Source organism: Schistocerca piceifrons, chromosome 9 (assembly GCF_021461385.2).
Source record: "Schistocerca piceifrons isolate TAMUIC-IGC-003096 chromosome 9, iqSchPice1.1, whole genome shotgun sequence".
Lineage (NCBI taxonomy): Eukaryota > Metazoa > Arthropoda > Insecta > Orthoptera > Acrididae > Schistocerca > Schistocerca piceifrons.
In genome coordinates this window covers 16,274,038-16,293,071 of record NC_060146.1, presented here as the reverse complement: position 1 = coordinate 16,293,071, position 19,034 = coordinate 16,274,038, and the positions used below count along the sequence as shown (strand labels likewise).

The 19,034-nt window shown below is 44.3% G+C and overlaps 1 protein-coding gene across 1 annotated transcript in view; it reads left to right on the top strand.

Annotated features, from left to right (window-relative positions):
* LOC124717339 overlaps positions 1-19,034 on the top strand; it is an 86,573-nt gene that overhangs the window by 26,086 nt on the left and 41,453 nt on the right. The window contains exons 3-4 of the mRNA XM_047244169.1: positions 11,297-11,349; positions 18,889-18,924. Of these exons, the coding sequence (XP_047100125.1) occupies positions 11,297-11,349; positions 18,889-18,924 (89 nt within the window). The remainder of the gene's footprint in view (positions 1-11,296; positions 11,350-18,888; positions 18,925-19,034) is intronic.

Here is a 19,034-nt window from a genome sequence, read left to right as displayed (position 1 = left end):
ACCACAACATAACACCACCGCCTACAAATTTTACTGTTGGCACTACACTCGCTGGGAGACGACGTTCACCGGGCATTCGACATACCCACACCCTGCCATCGGATCGCCACATTTTGTACCGTGATTCGTCACTCCACACAACGTTTTTCTACTGTTCAGTCGTCCAATGTTTACCCTCTTACACCAAGCGAGACGTCGTTTGGCATTTACCGGCGTGATGTGTGGCTTATGAGCAGCCGCTCAACCATGAAATCCAAGTTTTCTGACCTCCCGCCTATCTGTCATAGTACTTGCAGTGGATCCTGATGCAGTGTGGAATTCCTGTGTGATGGTCTGGATAGATGTCTGCCTATCACATATTATGACCATCTTCAACTGTCGGCGGTCTCTGACAGTCAACAGACGAGGTCGGCCTGTACGCTTTTGTGCTGTACGTGTCCCTTCACGTTTACACTTCACTGTCACACCGGTAACAGTAAACCTAGGGATGTTCAGGAGTGTGGAAATCTCGCGTACAGACGTATGACACAAGTGACACCCAATCACCTGACCAAGTCCGAAGTCCGTGAATTCCGCGGAGCGCCCCATTATGCTCTCTCACGATGTCTAATGACTACTGAGGTCGCTGATATGGAGTACCTGGCAGTAGGTGGCAGCACAGTGCACGTAGTATGAAAAACGTATGTTTTTGTGTGTGTCCGGATACTTTCCATCATATAGCGTATCATGGTACCACATGTAATTCAGGACATATGACGAGATAAACGCTGAGATGAGTCAAAAACTGCCACATTGTCACTGATGTTTAAATTTGTTACTTCTTTGCTACCAATTCTGTTCACAACACATTCTGAAGTCAGTATCTACATATGCCGCTGAATGGATCTACACAAACATTTCGTTGTACGACACTGTGATGCGAGAGAAAATATCGCATCATGAACGAAGTTTTAATACATTTGTTCTTTGCTAATAAGACACTCCTGCAGCCCAGTCCATTTACAGAAATCCCTGACACCTGGCACTGCATTTGGTAGCTTTCATCTGCGAAGCGCAAACGGCTACAGGCGAAAACAACTGCCGTGTATAGAATTACGAAAAGCGGCTGTCACAGAGAGGTTTACAAAATCGTGCTGTAGAGACTCGAAGCATCGCCCCTAGCATAGGAGAAACTTTAGTTTTCTGTTAGAAAATTGACATACTGAATGCCCGGGCAAAGCCGGATTTGTCAGCTAATTGTTCTATATTGTGCCTTATTCTGTATCTGTTAAGAATAATTTCTATTAGAATATTCAAGCCCTACATAACTATTTGGGCTACAGAGAATTATATTGTTGTACTCTTATTGATTTGGCACTTGTTACTTAAAAGTTTTTGTCTGCGCAACCCAGCCCGACTCCACTACACGTAAATCGCACGCTACAGCAAGTCACTGATACTGTAGTCATGGCACGTTTTGTGTTGTCGTTTTCCGAAGCGCGTAATGTTTATTTGTCTAAATTTGATGCACATTGAAATCTTATCAACATCTAGTCAAATGTTTCTGCAGCTTCATTCAGACGGAATTTCGTTACATGAAACTGTCTAGTCTGTGAAAAGTTTAAGGTTGATGTCAAGATTGTCTGCCATATCATTAAGATATAGGCTCTCCTATCTAACTCTGCCACCTCACATATTTCTGAAACGAAACAAAATGTGAAAAATGCAACTGGCCAGGAATGCAACTACACTATGTGATCAAAAGTATCCGGACACACCCAAAAACCTACGTTTTTCATATTAGGTGCATTGTGCTGCCACCTACTTCCAGGTACTCCATATCAGCGACCTCAGTAGGAACGGGGCGCTCTGTGGAACTGACGGACTTCGAACGTGGTCAGGTGATTGAGCGTCACTTGTGTCATACGTCTGTAAGCGAGATTTCCACACTCCTAAACATCCCTAGGTCCACTGTTTCCGATGTGATAGTGAAGCGGAAACGTGGAGGGACACGTACAGCACAAAAGCGCATAAGCCGAACTCGTCTGTTGAATGACAGAGACTGCAGACGGTTGAAGAGGGTCGTAATGTGTAACAGGCAGACATCTATCCAGACCATCACACAGGAATTCCACACTGCATCAGGATCCACTGCAAGTATTGTGACAGTTAGGCGGGAGGTGAGAAAACTTGGATTACATGGTCGAGCGGCTGCTCTTAAGCCACATATAAATGCTAAATGACGCCTCGCTTGTTGTAAGGAAACATTGGACGATTGAGCAGTGGATAAACGTTGTGTGGAGTGACGAATCACGGTACATGATGTTGCGATCCGATGGCAGGCTGTGCGTATGGCGAGTGCCCGATGAAAGTCATCTGCTAGCGTATGTAGTGTCAACGACAAAATTCTGAGGCGGTGGTGTTACGGTATGGTCGTGTTTTTCGTGGAGGGGGACTTGCAGCCCTTGTTGTTTTGGGTGGCACTATCACAGCACCGGCCTACGTTGATTTTTTAAGCACCATCTTGCTTCCCACTGTTGAGCAATTTGGGGGTTGGCGATTGCATGTTTCAACACGATCGAGCACCTGTTCATAATGCACGGCCAGTGGTGGAGTGGTTACACGTCAATAACATCCCTGTAATGGACTGGCCTGCACACAGTCCTGACCTGAATTTTATAGAACACATTTGGGATGTTTTGGAACGTCGACTTCGTGGCAGGCCTCACCGACCGACATCGATACCTCTCGTCAGTGCAGCACTCCGTGGAGAATGGGCTGCCATTCCCCAAGAAACCTTCCAACACCTGGTTGAACGTATGTCTGCGAGAGTAGAAGCTCTCCACAAGACTAAGGGTGGGCCAACACCAAACTGAATTCCAGCATTACCGATGGATGGTGCCACGATCTTGTAAGTCATTTTCAGCCAGTTGTGCGGATACTTTTGATCACATGGGGCATAATTTGGCACGTGCATTTAACGTCATATGTGCATACGATCTGCGAAATTGATTGAGAATAGAGTTCGTTGCACGGAAGTAATAATTCAAAATGTCGCCCATGATGAGGCAGTTTTTCACGCATCTCATTGTTTATGACGTCTTATCGTCCGAACCGAGACGGACACGTGGTTCTTCCCCCCGCAGTGATTGTTGCTCAAAAGGAAAATGTGTACCAAGTTAGGTTGAAATTGGTCCAGTAATTTGGGAGGAGATGTGGAACGTACACATATAAACATACATATATACATACACTGATAAGACAGAACATTATGACCACTGCCTACCGCAACGCTGGATACCGCCGGGAGGCGCGGCAACAAAAGTAGGCAAGTGGAGGAGACACGGACGGGACATCGCCCTCGCGAAGATGTGGGCTGAAAATGGCGAAATCCATTGAGATACACGACTTTGACGAGGGGTAGATTATTATTACGCAGAGCTTGTGAACGAGTATCTTGAAAACGGTGGATGTGGTCGGATGTTCACGTGCTACTGTCGTGAGCATCTACAGAAAGAGGTGTAAGAGCAGTGAAACTACTACTAGACGCAAAATCGTTGAACGTCCACGACTCTACATAGAACGTGGGGTTAGAGGACTTGTCTGTTATGTGAAGTAGGATGGATTGTGATCCGTCGCATCTCTGCCGAGAGAGTACTATGCTGGTGCACGCACAAGTGGTTCGGAGCACACGTTCGTCGTACATTGTTCAACATGGCGATCTGCAGCAGACAACGCCTACATGTTCACGTGTTGACCCAACCACATCATCAGTTACGATTGCAGTGATCACGGGTCCATCTGGATCCGAGCGTTGATCAGTGGAAACGTGTCGGCTTTTGCGGGTGAATCACGTTTCCGCTACACTAGGTCTCCACAAATGCCGTCATCGAGGGGAATGGCGTCTCGAAACAAGCAGCGTATCACGGACGCAGGGTGGTGGGAACAGTATAATGCTATGGGCGACATTCTGCTGCACTTGCATGGGATCTGTAGTAGTAATGCTATGAGAGACATTCTGCTGCACTTGCATGGGATCTGTAGTAGTAGTAATTGAAGACACGCTGACAGCTGCGAACGACCTAAATCCCTTCACGCTTGATGTCTTCCCGGACGACGATGTCATCTTTCAGCAGGATAATTATCCGTGTCTCGGAGCCAGAACCACGCTACAGTGATTTGAGAAGCATTGTAGTGAACTCGTGTTGATGACTCGGCTATCAAATTCGCCTGATGTATATCCTATGGAACCCATCTGGGTCCCTATCTGGCATCATCACGGCTACGCAAATCACCGACCGGATATTTACGCGAATTACATGAACTACGTGTAGACACCTAATGCCACTTACCTCCACAAACTTGCCAACAAATTTGGATCCCGTATTCGCAAAACCTGTGATGTATTTCGTACTAAAGGCGGACAAAGACGCTATTAAGCACGTGGTCATAATGTTTTGGTTCATCAGTGTACATACATTATTATAACATATTAAATATGACGGAACGGGGGGTATCTAGGCAACAGCATAACAACTCAAAACATTACATTGTCCTCATTACACAAGACAACTGAAAACCTACGAAGCCACATAATATTTATGGTTGGTTGGTTGGTTGTTTGGGGAAGGACACCAGACAGCGTGGTCATAGGTCTCTAATATTTATGATAATAACTATAACCTCGGCCGGCCAGAGTGGCCCAGCGGTTCTAGGCGCTACAGTCTGGAACCGCGCGACCACTACGGTCCCAGGTTCGAATCCTGCCTCGGGCATGGATGTGTGTGATGTCCTTAGATTAGTTAGGTGTAAGTAGTTCTAAGTTTTAAGGGACTGATGACTTCAGATGTTAAGTCCCATAGGGCTCAGAGCCATTTGAACCATTTTTTTATAACCTCTAACTACACCTTGTTCTTCAAACACCAACAAATTGGATACCGTCTACCATCCATACCAGCAAGTTACCCACGCTAGCGTCTAAATAAATAGTTATCCAGTTACATGCATGACAATTCTTTCGTATAAGGCAATACATAACGAATCTTACTGCAGCTGGGTGAATCACAGGTCAACACATAAGAAAATAGCACAGGCTCAATTCTGAAAATCACTGACAATGTCTGATTCACTGTGACAGTGAAAAACACACATTTGGGGAACCAATATAGAATCAATACTAAAAATCACTGACAACGGTTTGACAGTGGTCGCAAAAGAATGTTATATGAGCGGAGTTCAATAATTAATGCAGCACTTTTTTTTCTCGTAGAATTTTGGCTGAAAAGACGTCATTTTTGTGGCACATCGTGGAATACTCTCTCTTCAGCCCGTACAGTTTCATAAAGTTCCCATGGGTGGCAGCACTATACATAGCCTTCAAAATGCAAACGAAATTCTCCTTCTGCAGGACACCGCTAGAGCTTACGCAAGTTTTCACACCCGAGAGCAGCTAGCAAAACTTCAGTGAACTGTTCTTCCTCATCCACCCTACACCCTTGTTCTCGTACCTTTCGACTTCCACATGTTTGGCCCAAAGAAGGATGCACTGCGCGGGAAGCTTGGATGATGGGGCGATTACACAGTCCGACGAAAAATTTTTTTTTGAAAAACTTCTGTACTTTGATAGCTGATCTTTATAGATTTTTAAGAGCTGAATCCAAATTTAGCCTAAGTTGTTTTGTACCACCCATAGTATTTGAGTAATATGCTTTTTATTATATAGTATAAAAATCCTATGCTATACGGTAAATGGGGAAATTAAAGAAACACTTCGTTACAACATAACCATGGTTTGTATTTACAGTAAGCTACTTAAAACAATGATAAGTGTTAATAGAGGTTTCAGTTGTCAGCTGGAATTGGTTTGTATTTTCTTTCTCTTTTTTCTTTGAACCTTCTTGTGTAGCTTACTCTACGGTGAGTCGCTTGCTGAACTTCTCGGTGAAGTGACCAACAGTAGTCCCCCATCATGCTGGTGTTACAGCGGTTTTGGTAGCATTTTTCCCTCATGTCCTGGTGAAAACTTCTTTAACATTGTAGCCGTAACAGAAACATATTCTGGGTCTTTTTCATGTCCTAAGAGCTTTGTGACGACGTACGTGAATGACACCCATTCTTCTTTTTGATTTAAGGTCATTGTGAATTCAAAGTTAACATCAAACATCAATTTTCTAACGTCAGGTCCGACAAAGCCGCCTTCTTTTAGTTTAGCTTCTGAAAGGTGTGGAAACTTTTGGCAGAGATACTTAAAACATGGTCCATCTTTCGACAAAGCCTTTACAAACTGTTTCACTAGGCCTAACTTTACATGTAGAGGTGGTAGGAGTACGTTTTTTGGATTTACAATGTTTTTGCGTAGAATGTTCTTCTCACCAAGTTTTAGAGACACCCTCACAGGCCAGTTCTTTCTGCACCAGTATTGATCCCTAGTCCTACTGTCCCATTCACACAAGAAACGTGCAAATTTGGTAAAGCCACTTGCCGACCAAGGAACATGCATGTTACTTTTAGATTGCCACATATCATCCAACCATGAGCAGAACAGCATATTTTATTTAGCAATATTCCTAGGTTTTCCTAGCTTTCTTTCATATGTACAGCACATCCAAGAGGTATAGATGCATACATGTTACCGTTGTGTAATAAAACAACCTTTAAACTAATTATGGATGAAACAATAAACAGCCTCCAGTCTTCCTTTTTGTCTTCAATACCAAACTCATTCATCAGACTAGGAATGTCTGAGCAGTACACTAAATCATCTTCTTGTTGAAAAACCTTGGAAAATTGCTACTCTGTCTTTCTATACTTGCATATGCTGGTTCCAACTGCCAAAAAGTTCTTTTCTTTTAATATAGAGCCAAGTATTCAGCTTTTTCATTCGTTAAACCAGATGCCTAACCAAATCGTTAAGCTCGGTTTGAGTAAACGATTTGGCCTCTAGGATTTCTGTTGGAATTCATCATCATCTGCTTCATCTAAATCACACTGTAAATCAGAAAATACTTCTGTTGGAATAGAATTTAAATCATCTGGTAGTTCAGAAACCGGCAAATCTACACCATGCCATACTGGTCAGATGGTGGATGGAAGGCTAGGGTAGCTTATTACCTTCTTTTTTTGGAATTATGACCAGTAATATCAACACTGCAAAAGTACCAATCATCGGAAACATTTCTTCGCTCCCTCCATATCATAGGCTATTTTCTCCTTTTAGGACCATTTTCTCAGATGTTCAACACATACACATAACATACCTTATGCGTCGCCCAAGATTTATCTTGATCTCCAAGTTTAGATTCAAAGTATGATAGATAAACCCATTTCACAAAGTCTGTAATGTTTCCTTGGTGTTTTTTAATCACAAATTCACTACAAATACACTCCTGGAAATGGAAAAAAGAACACATTGACACCGGTGTGTCAGACCCACCATACTTGCTCCGGACACTGCGAGAGGGCTGTACAAGCAATGATCACACGCACGGCACAGCGGGCACACCAGGAACCGCGGTGTTGGTCGTCGAATGGCGCTAGCTGCGCAGCATTTGTGCACCGCCGCCGTCAGTGTCAGCCAGTTTGCCGTGGCATACGGAGCTCCATCGCAGTCTTTAACACTGGTAGCATGCCGCGACAGCGTGGACGTGAACCGTATGAGCAGTTGACGGACTTTGAGCGAGGGCGTATAGTGGGCATGAGGGAGGCCGGGTGGACGCACCGCCGAATTGCTCAACACGTGGGGCGTGAGGTCTCCACAGTACATCGATGTTGTCGCCAGTGGTCGGCGGAAGGTGCACGTGCCCGCCGACCTGGGACCGGACCGCAGCGACGCACGGATGCACGCCAAGACCGTAGGATCCTACGCAGTGCCGTAGGGGACCGCACCGCCACTTCCCAGCAAATTAGGGACACTGTTGCTCCTGGGGTATCGGCGAGGACCATTCGCAACCGTCTCCATGAAGCTGGGCTACGGTCCCACACACCGTTAGGCCGTCTTCCGCTCACGCCCCAACATCGTGCAGCCCGCCCCCAGTGGTGTCGCGACAGGTATGAATGGAGGGACGAATGGAGACGTGTCGTCTTCAGCGATGAGAGTCGCTTCTGCCTTGGTGCCAATGATGGTCGTATGCGTGTTTGGCGCCGTGCAGGTGAGCGCCACAATCAGGACTGCATACGACCGAGGCACACAGGGCCAACACCCGGCATCATGGTGTGGGGAGCGATCTCCTACACTGGCCGTACACCACTGGTGATCGTCGAGGGGACACTGAATAGTGCACGGTACATCCAAACCGTCATCAAACCCATCGTTCTACCATTCCAAGACCGGCAAGGGAACTTGCTGTTCCAACAGGACAATGCACGTCCGCATGTATCCCGTGCCACCCAACGTGCTCTAGAAGGTGTAAGTCAACTACCCTGGCCAGCAAGATCTCCGGATCTGTCCCCCATTAAGCATGTTTGGGACTGGATGAAGCGTCATCTCACGCGGTCTGCACGTCCAGCACGAACGCTGGTCCAACTGAGGCGCCAGGTGGAAATGGCATGGCATGCCGTTCCACAGGACTACATCCAGCATCTCTACGATCGTCTCCATGGGAGAATAGCAGCCTGCATTGCTGCGAAAGGTGGATATACACTGTACTAGTGCCGACATTGTGCATGCTCTGTTGCCTGTGTCTATGTGCCTGTGGTGCTGTCAGTGTGATCATGTGATGTATCTGACCCCAGGAATGTGTCAATAAAGTTTCCCCTTCCTGGGACAATGAATTCACGGTGTTCTTATTTCAATTTCCAGGAATGTATAACAAAATCTCTCAGCAGAATTTTTACATCCATGATTAGACATTGTACTGATCACACGTACAGGAAACGGAAAATTGAGGTTAGGTTGACAGTAAACAAAACACAATCGGTTAACACAAAAATAGAATCGACCTTTTTTGCCAGCAAATGTTTTTCAGCAGTGCTACCAACATCATCTACATTCATTACACGTCATTTTTAAATTATTTTAACTATATAAAAGCCGTTAAATTCTTTAAAACGTCGCTTAAATTAATAAATTTAACTGTAAAATGCGAATAAATGGTGGGTATACAGTTTTTTAAGTATCGTATTTGAATTTACCACCATAAAAAACGTAAGAATAAGGTATTTACAGCAAAAAAAGTGTTTCCATCATTGGCCTGCGTTATTACGCAGCAAGACGTTGACTCCGGTGTCAACCAGTGGAGTGGTATAACGCGGTCAGCAGGCCCTCCCGTTAAGGTGGCGTAAGGCCGTCGTACTGAACGGAGATTATTTTGAAAAATACCCCCCAATGAATCATGGACCTTGCCGTTGTGTAGGGGGACTTGCATGCCTCAGCCATACAGATAGCCGTACCGTAGGTACAACCACACAGGAGGGGTATCTGTTGAGAGGCCATACAAATGTGTGGTTCCTGAAGAGGGGCAGCAGCCTTTTCAGTAGTTGCAGGGGCAACAGTCTGGATGATTGACTGATCTGGCCTTGTAACACTAACAGCCTTGCTGTGCTGCTACTGCGAACGGCTGAAAGCAAGGGCAAACTACAGCCATAATTTTTCCCGAGGGCATGCAGCTCTACTGTATGGTTAAAGATAGGATACTGCGTGAAGAGTCTGACAGAGCATTGAAAGTCCCAAGTCGAAACAAGGCCCCGGGAATAGACACCATTCCATTAGAACTACTGACAGCCTTGGGAGAGCCAGGCCTAACAAAACTCTACCATCTGGTGAGCAAGATATATGAGACAGGCGAAATACCCTCAGACTTCAAGAAGAATGTAATAACTCCAATCGCAAAGAAAGCAGGTGTTGACAGATGTGAAAATCACCGAACTATCAGTTTAATAAGCCATAGCTGCAAAATACTAACACTAACTATGTACAGACGAATGGAAAAACTGGTAGAAGCCGACCTTGGGGAAGATCAGTTTGGATTCCGTAGAAATGTTGGAACACGTGAGGCAATACTGACCCTACGACTTATTTTAGAAGAAAGATTAAGGAAAGGTAAACCTACATTTCTAGCACTTGTAGACTTAGAGAAAGCTTTTGACAATGTTGACTGGAATACTCTCTTTCAAATTCTGAAGGTCGCAGGGGTAAAATACAGGGAACGAAAGGCTATTTGCAATTTGTACAGAAACCAGATGGCAGTTATAGGAGTCGAGGGGCATGAAAGGGAAGCATTGGTTGGGGAGGGAATGAGACAGGGTTGTAGCCTATCCCCGATGATATTCAATCTGTATATTGAGCAGCAGTAAAGGAAACAAAAGAAAAGTTCGGAGTAGGTATTGAAATCGACGGAGAAGAAGTAAAAACTTTGAGCTTCGCCGATGACATTGTAACTCTGTCAGACAGCAAAGGATCTGGAAGAGCAGCTGAACGGAATAGGCAGTGTCTTGAAAGGAGGATATAAGATGAACATCAACAAAAGCAAGATGAGGATAATGGAATGTAGTCGAATTAAGTCGGGTGATGCTTCGGGAATTAGATTAGGAAATGAGACGCTTGAAGTTCTAAATCAGTTTTGCTATTTGGGGAGCAAAATAACTGATTATGGTCGAAGCAGAGAGGATATAAAATGTAGACTGGCAATGGCAAGGAAAGCGTTTCTGAAGAAGAGAAATTTGTTAACATAGAGTATAGATTTAAGTGTCAGGAAGTCGTTTCTGAAAGTATTTGTATGGAGTGTAGCCACCTATGGAAGTGAAACATGGACAATAAATAGTTTGGACAAGAAGAGAATAGAAGCTTTCGAAATGTGGTGCTACAGAAGAATGCTGAAGATTAGATGGATAGATCACATAACTAATGAAGAGGTATTGAATTGGGGAGAAGAGGAGCTTGTGGCACAACTTGACAAGAAGAAGGGACCGGTTGGTAGGCATCAGGGGATCACAAATTTAGCATTGTAGGCCAGCGTGGAGGGTAAAAATCGTAGGGGGAGACCAAGAGATGAATACACTAAACAGATTCAGAAGGATGTAGGGTGCAGTATGTACTGGGAGATGAAGAAGCTTGCATAGGATAGAGTAGCATGGAGAGGTGCATCAAACCAGTCTCTGGACTGAAGACCACAACAACAACAGGGTTTTGTAGCCTAGGGAATGGGGTGTTTTGTGGTGTACTGCAATTCTGAATAAAACCAACCTGTTTTCAGAAAAGAAAGTGTTGCATTACAAAGCGAACGCCTCGCGCACTTGTTGCTCCTGAAGCAACTGGGAGCTGTGCGGTGATGATTATTGGGAGATATCTGATGTCTCTGATTGGCGCCTTTCCTGTTCGCAGATAGTCTGGCTGCGCTCAGAACCAACAAGGAGGCCAGGACTGCAGAGGAGAAGGTGAGTCAGCTTCAACTATCAAGTTCAGGCTATCGGTATAACTGACTGATGATGATTGTGCGTTTAAAGGGGCTAAACTACTGGGAACTGGCTGATGATACCGCTGCCTGTGTCTATATAGTGTGTCCCAGAAGGAATGGTCAGTATTCAGTTATATGAAAGGAACCATCGTTCGAAACAAAAAAGTCTAGTAAATAAGGGGCCTAAAATGCATACCTGTAGAGCTATCAGCATTACTTCATCTTCGATACTGTGAAACACATCCTCCCTCTACCGTAATCTGTTGGCTTTCCCTGTCGTGGGATGCGGTAATGTGAAGCAAAACAAAAAAAGTCGTATAAACATGGGCTCTAGAATACATAGAGTAAGAGCAATGAGCACTTGTTCATCTTCGCTAGTGCAAAACAGGTATCTTGTACAGCACAAGACATCGTAGCTCTGAAGGTATTCATTTTGGGGCCCGTGTTTACTAGAATTTGTATTTGTTTTTGTCCAGACTACCAGCTACCAAAATATTTAAAGCAGAGAGCATACAGTATCGAAGATAGACAAGTGCTGAAGGTTCTGAAGTTACGCATTTTAGACTCCATGTTTCCTAGATGTCTTTGCTCTGAATGATCGTCCTTCTCGTATCCCTGAATATTAAAAATTCCTCCCCGGGACACCTTGTATATCTACTTCCACACTCCATAAGCAAGCTTGTGATCTGTGGCAGGAGATACTTTGTGTTCCACTATCACTCCCCCGCCCCCTTGTACTGGTGCCTTAATGTACTGGTTTTTGGGGCACCTATCTTAAAGAGGGAAAAATTATACAGAAAAGTACTGTAGTAAAATATGTGCCAGAGAAAAGGATATAATTCAAGTTAAAACGTGGGTCAATATATTGAAATCTGGAAATCTGCTATGATTCTTTAGATAAAATACTATTGTTTTAAATAACGGCACACAGCCTCACTACGTATGCGTGGCGTGAGGCGTCTTGAAATAGTACACGTAAAATGTTTACGTGATGTTTCGAAAAGCTAAACATCACAGGGTATCCGTGATAAACTTAAACCTGAGAAAATATTCTTGTGTGTCGCGTGGTGGAATATTGTTTTCTCTTCGAAAGGAAACGTAAACTATTTATTACTTTTTACCTCAAAATATTGTCTTCGAAGTGATAATCGATCGTCGTCAAGCGGCCAATTTGAATCTTGTAACCTCCCCACCGTAATTTAAAAGAAAGAAATAATAAATGAATAGGAGCCAAGAATAACCTCCCTGCAATGATTTAAAAGAATGGACAATATTATTTAGGGATGCTAATGGACATTGCGCTAAGCGTAACCTGCCCACAATGAAATGTACTGACAATGGCAACAAAAATGTGAAATTCGCAATCTGACTCAAATATAAGTTCTTCAAAAAAATTAAGGTCAATTCAGTGATAAGAAAATTCAATTAAACCGAAATATCGGTCTTTGGCCCTGTGTAAAACAATCAGAATTAAAGTCTTACCTCAGAATAACTGGATGTCAAATTTCTGCTCTTTTTCGTGCGCACGGCTTGGAGGAACTGCATTGCAAATAATAATATTCCTTTTTTTGTGATTTTACTGAAATTTTTCTTTAAAAAAAGTGGAGTGAAATGGGAAGTGCAACGAAATCTTTAGTTCAATAAAAAATAAAATTTTTGAAAAAATGCTTTTGAAATAAAAATTATTATTGGGGCACTTGTTGGAGAATAATTACAATAAATAAATTTTTACATTATCTAATGATTATATTAATTAACAGTATACCTCATTCAGCATCTTGACCAGTGTTGCCGACCGCCTACATCACACAACCGCACTGGGCTGCTACTACTGACCGACCGCTCTGCATGACGACTATTAGCGTGCTGCACTACATGACGACTAGTAGCGAACTGCACTGCACAACTACTACTGACCGACTGCTCGTAACTAAATCGAGCTACAGACTGAGAACCGCTCGCAACACTCGCGCGGTCAAGCGCAGACCCTCTGGTCAGAGACGCTGCAATGCCTCGCCATCGCTGCTGCGTTACATACGTGTTTCAATCTCTGAACTAATAATCCACAAATTACGATAAATACTGCAAATGGTTTAAGTTACTAATATGTTCATGCAGGCCCTGTCAAAGAGAAATTATTTATACAGCTGTGAAAATATGCAAAACAAATGTTACGGCCGGTAATGGCGGCCAACAATGACTGTCATTAGCGCTAACTTCCTGCGTTGCTACAGTCACTGAAAATTATAAAAGTCACTACAACTTGCATGGGATAGGGCTGTCTACTTAAATGAAACAGTAATAACTCTCTATAACATATTTTAACAATTGTTAAGTTATTACAGACGTACTATATTCAATGGCCCACCGTTGCGCGCATTCCGGAAAAAGAGAACCGTAACAGTGAATTCCTTGTCATTGTGCAATAATTAACAAATAAAATCTTTTCATTCTATTTACAAAGAACAAAGAGTTTCTTTATTATTACACAATTGCTCCGCCAAATTTATAGACATTATTCTCAAATTAATTTTAGTTCCTTTTATCTTTAGCACGCCTCCATAAAAATCTTTGCGTATGATCAAACATATTTCAGTACATAAAAATGTTCGCTTTATTTAATGTCATCAACAAGTATCGGTACACCCTTTCCTGTTCCAGTTTCGAATGGTTCGCAGGAGAACAATTGCTGGTAAGCGTCCATGTAAGCTCGAATCTCTCTACCTTCACGGTCTTTTCGAGAAATAGGAGAAAGCAATGTATTGGTTGACTCATCTATATAAGTACATCCTCGGGAACAAAGAACCTCATCTTGATGCACAACACCTTTCTTTTTTTTAGCATCTGCCACCGGAGTTGGATGAGCATATCCGTGAGGATTTGGCACTTACTAACCTACAACGAAATTTACTATTCTTCTTTGGCTCTTCTCTGTTTGCTTTATCAACACTGTCTTTGAGTACTTGCTAAATCTGAACGGTCTTGGAGATGAATATAATAGACTAAAGGAGGCAGAAGTACACTCTGCAGGGAACGCAACGAAAACATTCTCCAGACCGTAACCCTCCCCCCCTGTTTACCTTCAGTCGTTTCACGCCGTACTCGCCAATGGTCTTCTGTCCATTGAAGCGTGAAACGTGATGGATGTGAGAAGGATACCTCTCGCCACTCAGCGGACCTCCGCTATGCAAATTCCAGCCTTCGTCGCCTGTGAGCAGCAGTCAGAATGGAAGGTGAACCGTAGTCTGGTGCGGAGGCCCATGCGCAGCAACGCTCGCTGAATGGTCGTCGAGGAGAAACCGTTGGTGTCGGCAGCCCCTTGGTTCTTCTGGGCGTCAGTTTGTAACCTCCCCCTTGCCAATCGGCCTAGCTGCTTACGATATAAAATATGACCGTGGATCGCGTGTATGCTTAACGGATTTTTACTAATTGGATAAGGCTATCTTTGCCGAAGAAATAATACCGATAACTAGGAGGAAAGTATACAACAGACCCTTCAGATGGTAAAGTCTACTAAAAATAAAAAAGTAATTAAACCGAACAGTGCTATAATTTGGAAAAATGGAAGTTATTTTGCGTATTCACTCACGAACAGCACTGGACAGAAAAGGGGTATCACTGATCATGAATCCAAAAGTTACACTAATGAACGAAAAGGAAATAATTAACGGTCACCAGCCCACTAGGGCAATTTACATCCTAAATCCTGTACAAGGTGATGGGGAAGAAAAACATGTAATATTAAACACTGATGTGGCAACTGAAGATTATCTCGTTTTTTGACACTAATTTTAAGTGAGTATGTAACGATAAAAAACTGAGAAGTCACTCTTATGTTATATTTGTCACTAAATTTTGAAAAAAAAAAAAACGAGAAATGATTTGAAAATATGCAAATTAAACTGTATGTTGGTACTGAACTTTGTTACGTGAACAATGACTTTCAGTGACCTCAACGTAACTACATGAAAGACTTTTTTTTTAAAATAAAAAGCAAGCACTTTTACTTTGCAGTTATTTATTTTGCAAATTGGATTTCAAGTTATTGTCTGAACAACTGACTTGAACAAAAATAAATAATAGAATACGTACCAAACCAAACAGCGATGTGCTCCAAACCATATGTACAACAAATAAAACTTCCGCACTCTTAATTTGTGCATTTCTTTAGATTTGGATTCTTTCCAGTGATTCATTCTCAAACTTGAGAAATGAAATTGCATTAGTTTACACATATACTGAAGCCTCTGTTGTACAACAGTTAATTGAAAGTGGACTGAGGCTAAAATTCTTAAAAGTGAAATTATTCATTAATAAACTGGCTGTGACTATTCAATTAGTGTCTTATGACATTCGATTAGCTTATAAGAAAAAAAGGAACGAAGACCCTGCTTGGTAACAATGTCTCAGGACAATGAGGACACAATCGTCCTGAGTTTAACTGATTATTATTTAAATAAATTTTATCAATCAAATCACAATCAGTTGTGATGCTGGGTTAGCCGTTAATACACTCCTGGAAATGGAAAAAAGAACACATTGACACCGGTGTGTCAGACCCACCATACTTGCTCCGGACACTGCGAGAGGGCTGTACAAGCAATGATCACACGCACGGCACAGAGGACACACCAGGAACCGCGGTGTTGGCCGTCGAATGGCGCTAGCTGCGCAGCATTTGTGCACCGCCGCCGTCAGTGTCAACCAGTTTGCCGTGGCATACGGAGCTCCATCGCAGTCTTTAACACTGGTAGCATGCCGCGACAGCGTGGACGTGAACCGTATGTGCAGTTGACGGACTTTGAGCGAGGGCGCATAGTGGGCATGCGGGAGGCCGGGTGGACGTACCACCGAATTGCTCAACACGTGGGGCGTGAGGTCTCCACAGTACATCGATGTTGTCGCCAGTGGACGGCGGAAGGTGCACGTGCCCGTCGACCTGGGACCGGACCGCAGCGACGCACGGATGCACGCCAAGACCGTAAGATCCTGCGCAGTGCTGTAGGGGACCGCACCGCCACTTCCCAGCAAATTAGGGACACTGTTGCTCCTGGGGTATCGGCGAGGACCATTCGCAACCGTCTCCATGAAGCTGGGCTACGGTCCCGCACACCGTTAGGCCGTCTTCCGCTCACGCCCCAACATCGTGCAGCCCGCCTCCAGTGGTGACGCGACAGGCGTGAATGGAGGGACGAATGGAGACGTGTCGTCTTCAGCGATGAGAGTCGCTTCTGCCTTGGTGCCAATGATGGTCGTATGCGTGTTTGGCGCCGTGCAGGTGAGCGCCACAATCAGGACTGCATACGACCGAGGCACACAGGGCCAACACCCAGCATCATGGTGTGGGGAGCGATCTCCTACACTGGCCATACACCACTGGTGATCGTCAAGGGGACACTGAATAGTGCACGGTACATCCAAACCGTCATCGAACCCATCGTTCTACCATTCCTAGACCGGCAAGGGAACTTGCCGTTCCAACAGGACAATGCACGTCCGCATGTATCCCTTGCCACCCAACGTGCTCTAGAAGGTGTAAGTCAACTACCCTGGCCAGCAAGATCTCCGGATCTGTCCCCCATTGAGCATGTTTGGGACTGGATGAAGCGTCGTCTCACGCGGTCTGCACGTCCAGCACGAACGCTGGTCCAACTGAGGCGCCAGGTGGAAATGGCATGGCAAGCCGTTCCACAGGACTACATCCAGCATCTCTACGATCGTCTCCATGGGAGAATAGCAGCCTGCATTGCTGCGAAAGGTGGATATACAATGTACTAGTGCCGACATTGTGCATGCTCTGTTGCCTGTGTCTATGTGCCTGTGGTTCTGTCAGTGTGATCATGTGATGTATCTGACCCCAGGAATGTGTCAATAAAGTTTCCCCTTTCTGGGACAATGAATTCACGGTGTTCTTATTTCAGTTTCCAGGAGTGTACTTTCTACCAATGAACAGTCGTACTTCAGTGCTGTGCATACGACGAAACTCGGAGCCGACGACGAAACTGTGTTGCTGTAAATGCTGCTGTTGTTGAAGACGGTAGGATATTGTGGAGCACGGCTAATTATAGGAACGGGCAGTCGTAATTAACTAAGCCTCTTCCGCCCGTCCACTGTCCGTACTCCTGCTCTAGACATCTAGCCGGCGCGCGTATATTATGCCGCTGAAATTGGTACTCTCTACTGCGAGAGCGTTAACACCACACTTCCGCACACTACAAGCGCCGGAACCCGTCTACCCCTCCCCGCCCCCCCCCCCCCCCCCCCCCGCGCTCCACGCAACAGCTGCCTACCCAAAGATTTTACAACGCACAAGCACTGCCATTATCGTTGCTAGTCGATGCGAATAACAATTCTTTTGGCTTTTCCCCAGAGCTTAGACACAGATAAATACAATGAAATGTCAACAGACTTCTACCTAAATGTACACATACATTAAAGCAATGTTCTTACTTATTAAAAGAAAGCATTTAAATTACAAATATTTACATACAATTCAGCAAACAATTTTATATATCGGTGGCAGGTGCCATGCATCCTGCATTTTCGGTGTTACAAGTTGCTCAACAGTTACACGTCAATTCGCCTGCACACATCTCTGCAGCCGTCATTCACCCCAGTGCTGCACCACGGTTGCCTCAGCACCTGTTTTGGAGAGCGCCGTTTAGCCACGCACGGTATACGTTAATCACAGTAGCATGCGAACAGTTTACACACTTAGCCGTTTCGGAAGTGTTTCCACCCTTAGTCCAAAAGTCAATGATCATGCTTGTTCTGGATGTCAGATAAATGGCTCCCCCTCCGCACCGCAACAGCGCTCGCACTGTTTCCCTAGTGCCCCCGACACTTTATATACCCCTCCACTGTCAGTGCTGCCATCTGCCATCTGTGACTGGTTATTACACGTCGACGTCGAACAAAGCCAGTGATCACACCAATGTGACTGCACCGTATATTTATCCCAACTACTGCAGTATGTCACACTGCAGTCATTGGCATTTCGTAACTCCACATGCGCATTAACTTCACGGGGAAGTTTCGATGTATTACGGAATGCTTTCCTCCACGTCAGTTTTCGCTATTATGATTCGACTACATTCCATTACTTTTGTTTTAATTCTGTAGATGAGCCTCTTATAGTCGTTCTTAAAGACACTATCCGTCCAGTTCAACTGGTCTTCAAGATCATTTGGCTTCCCTGACACAATCACAATGTCAGCAGGGAACATAGGTAACTCGAAAGACAAGCATTCCGGAAAATATGTCCATGAATCGTATTTTGCCTCCCCAAGTCTGAAGGCTCCATCCGTTGAAAATTATCCTTGTGCATTATTGCATTATTTATTTCTTCTGTACTAAATATTTTGCGTAATATCTACGATCTACATTTTTTGCAAAACATTAATAGTATCACTATTAGTCGTAGAAATTCTGTAACAATGATATAGCATTTTTGTAGTTCGTAAGCTTGTAACTCTCTTGCGCAGTCAGTGTTAACTCTTATCGATGTTTTTGATTTCAGTGTTTCGTCGGCTGCATGATGAAGAACCTCCATGTGGTAAGTCATGCTGCAGTGCCCGCGGCAGGGACGGTAACGATTAAGTGCCGCACGCTGGGTTTAGTCAGTTAACTGGTTAGTTTAGCTCGCTGGCACTTTGAAACTGCTTC